At 43.9% G+C, this 3,475-nt stretch overlaps 1 protein-coding gene across 1 annotated transcript; it reads left to right on the forward strand.

Annotated features, from left to right (window-relative positions):
• The first annotated feature begins 1,764 nt into the window (after positions 1-1,764).
• On the forward strand, positions 1,765-3,156 carry LOC113779441. The gene has a single exon (XM_027325019.1). It carries the CDS (start codon positions 1,765-1,767, stop codon positions 3,154-3,156), a length of 1,392 nt encoding a protein of 463 aa, XP_027180820.1.
• Positions 3,157-3,475: the final 319 nt, after the last annotated feature.

A 3,475-nucleotide genomic window follows, 5' to 3' on the forward strand; every position in this document is an offset into this window, starting at 1 on the left:
GTAGTAGTTTTATTTCTTCGTCAATGAAATCAACAATTTCCATTCCAGCCCTTGTTAAATAATTTGACATCATTGCTTTTGCACGATGCTGGGGTAGTCACTCCTTTATCTTTATCCGACCAAAGGACCCACAGTTGAAAGAAGGTCCTGAAGGCTGATCACCCCACCAATTGCACTGTCTTCTAGTTGCCGTGAGGATTTTTTAACACTTGCAAGTAATCATTGAATATGGATTGTTCTACAAGAATGATGAAAAACAGATGTATTTAGTTTTACTGTGATTATGCAAGCGATTTTGATGATAGAAAGAGTACGTCTGACTATATATTCATGATGGGTTCAGCAGCTGTTTCATGGTATTCAAAAAAATAATCAATTGATACTTTACCAACAACTGAAGCAGAATTTGTAGCTGCAACAGCCTATGCCTGTCAAGAAATTTGGCTATGGAATATTCTTGAAGAATTGCATTTTCAACAAAAAGGACCTACTATAATTTACTGTGACAATTGTTCTCCCATCAAACTCTCTAAAAATCCAGTTCTATATGGAAGAACCAAGCACATAAATGTGAGGTTTCACTTTATAAGGGAGCTCACAAGGGATAAACTAATAGATTTTCTCTACTACAAAAGTGAAGATCAGATTGCTGACATAATTGATAGAACGGTTATTTGGCGTATTTTGCACTGTTATTTTGTCCTAATTTTGGCTATTCACGGTGCTAAGAATTGCAATTTCACTCATATTCGATATTTGTGTGAATTGTAGGTGGTAGGCATGAAAAATGATCTCGCGGGGTAAATTTCCAGAAGACTTTTCGTCTCAAGGCGTGGCCACGCTTTAGAAGGTGGACGAAACCGAAAGCCGGACTGCGGTCCACGTGAACCGCGAGAAGCATGGGATAAAAACTCCAAAAGGGCTAGCTTTTGAATTGGGCCAGACGTCTGAGAGTTCCTGCGGCGGCTATAAAGAAAGGAAAAAGCAAGATTCAAAGCATCACTATTTTTAGCCTTAGTTTTACCTTTTTGCAAGACTTGTTAGACGCTTTTGTTTTTCTTTTGTTTTTCGGCGGCTTTGGGTCAGACATTGGAGACTTTCTCCTTTTCTGTAGTTTTTGCTTTTATGCGACTCTGACTCCTGAATTCGTTCTTTTCGCCTTTGACAATTCTCCGTTGGCTTTCGCTTGTAATTGCGGCTTCAATACGAAGCCAGAACCACGCGAGCTTCATCGTGAGAGCTCTTGATAATATACGAAGCCAGAACCACGCGAGCTTCATCGTGAGAGCTCTTGATAATCTGATTTACGGCTTTGGCTCTGCGTCACTTTATTCCCTCCAATCTCTTCAGCAATTAATTGAATGAATTCAATTAAATCACGCGGGATTAACATGATGAGGAGCGGCTAATTTTCTCCTCTACCCAAAGGTCGACGCGAGGGCGCGGTCCATAATATCTGTGAGATCTAAGCAAGAGGACGGGGCGGAACAGGTAAACATGGCCGGAGGCGTGCCCGCGCCCCGCAGGCAGTACGACCCGTACTCCAATACGTACAATCCTGGCTGGAGGGACCATCCCAATCTCAGTTATGGGAACAGGTAACAAAATTCATTCTCCAATCGTCCACCAGGATTCCAGCAACCATGGCAACCGAAACCGCAACCCTCATCCTCCAACACAGGGAGTTCCTTGAAGGATATTGTCAAGAGTCTGGCTACGACTACCGCCCAGCTCCAGCAAGAGACCAGGTCATTGACCACAAATATGGCTCAACTCCAGCAAGAAACTAGAGCCTTAACCATGAGCACCACTCAGTTCCAGCAGGACGCAAAAGTAGGCATGAAGGATATGGAGGCTCGAATAAGCCAAATGGCAACTGCCATCAATCGCTTGGAGTCCCACGCTTATGGAAAGTTACCCTCACAACCTGAAGTAAATCCCAGGAATGTAAGTGCCATGACACTGAGGAGTGGCAAGACACTGGAAGGGTCTAAAGAGGGAAATTCAAAAAGCAAGAGTGAAGAGGAGATAGAGAAGGAAATTGAAGAGGAAGGGCGTATTCGCAAGGATCCTAAGGTAACCTTCACTTCTCCGCCCATTATTAAATCTAACTTACCTCCTTTTCCTTGCAGGCTGGAGAAGACAAAAAAGGTAGAGAAGGAAAAAGAGCTTTTAGATGTGTTCCGAAAAGTGGAAATTAACATCCCTTTACTGGATGCAATCAAGCAGATACCGAAATATGCTAAATTTCTCAAGGATCTATGCACCCATAAGAGGAAACTGATAGGGGACGAAAGAGTAGCGGTGGGAGAGAATGTGTCAGCAATGCTCCAAAGAAAGCTTCCACCCAAGTGTGGAGATCCAGGTATGTTCACGATCCCCTGTAAGATAGGGAATACACCGATCAGGAAAGCAATGTTAGATTTAGGGGCGTCAATCAATGTGATGCCAAAGACCATTTTTGCTTCTCTAAATCTTGGGCCACTTAAAGAAACAGCCATCATAATCCAACTAGCTGATCGCACAAATGCATATCCAGAGGGGCTAGTTGAGGATGTCTTGGTTCAGGTAAATGAATTGGTCTTTCCTGCAGATTTTTATATCTTAGACATGGGAGATGAAAAATCATTAAACCCGTCACCTATCTTGTTAGGTAGACCATTTCTTAGCACTGCCAGGACTAAAATAGATGTGAATGAGGGCATTTTGTCTATGGAGTTTGATGGTGAAACTGTGAATTTCAATATTTTTGAGGCGATGAAGTATCCAGAAGAATCTAACTCGGTTTTTGCTTTGAGCATTATTGAGCCTTGTGTGCAGGAAACTTTCGAATTAGACGGCAAAGACGCATTGAAAGTGGCTCTAATCAAGCATCTGGAGTTAGGTGTAACTCTTGATGTGGGCCTAAGGGAAGAGTTGCTCCATACTGTTGAGGCCTTACACTCACTACCCATCGTATCTCCAAGGTATGAACTTACTTCTCTTTTTGTGCCAGAGGCTCAGACAAAGCTGCTGCCTTCAGTGGTGCAGGCACCGGAGTTAGAATTTAAGCCTCTCCCGAAGCATCTAAAGTACGCATTCCTAGGAGACCGGGAGACACTGCCGGTGATTATCTCTGCACACCTATCTCCAAGTCAAGAAGACAAACTGGTGTGAATCCTTAGGGAGCATAAGGAGGCAATTGGGTGGAGCATAGTCAATATTAAAGGGATTAGTCCGTCCTTGTGTATGCACCGGATAAGACTCGAGGATGATGCAAAGCCGGTGAGGCAAGCACAGCGAAGATTGAACCCTCTGATGATGGAAGTTGTGAAAAAGGAGATACTCAAGCTTCTGGAGGTAGGGATCATTTTCGCTATTTCGGATAGTCCGTGGGTGAGTCCTGTCCAAGTGGTCCCGAAGAAGGCGGGAGTGACCGTGGAGGAGAACCAGGAGGGTGATATGGTCCCGGTCAGGAAAGCTACTGGGTGGCGTC

The sequence above is a fragment of the Coffea eugenioides genome, chromosome 8, assembly GCF_003713205.1.
Source record: "Coffea eugenioides isolate CCC68of chromosome 8, Ceug_1.0, whole genome shotgun sequence".
Classification (NCBI taxonomy): Eukaryota; Viridiplantae; Streptophyta; class Magnoliopsida; order Gentianales; family Rubiaceae; genus Coffea; species Coffea eugenioides.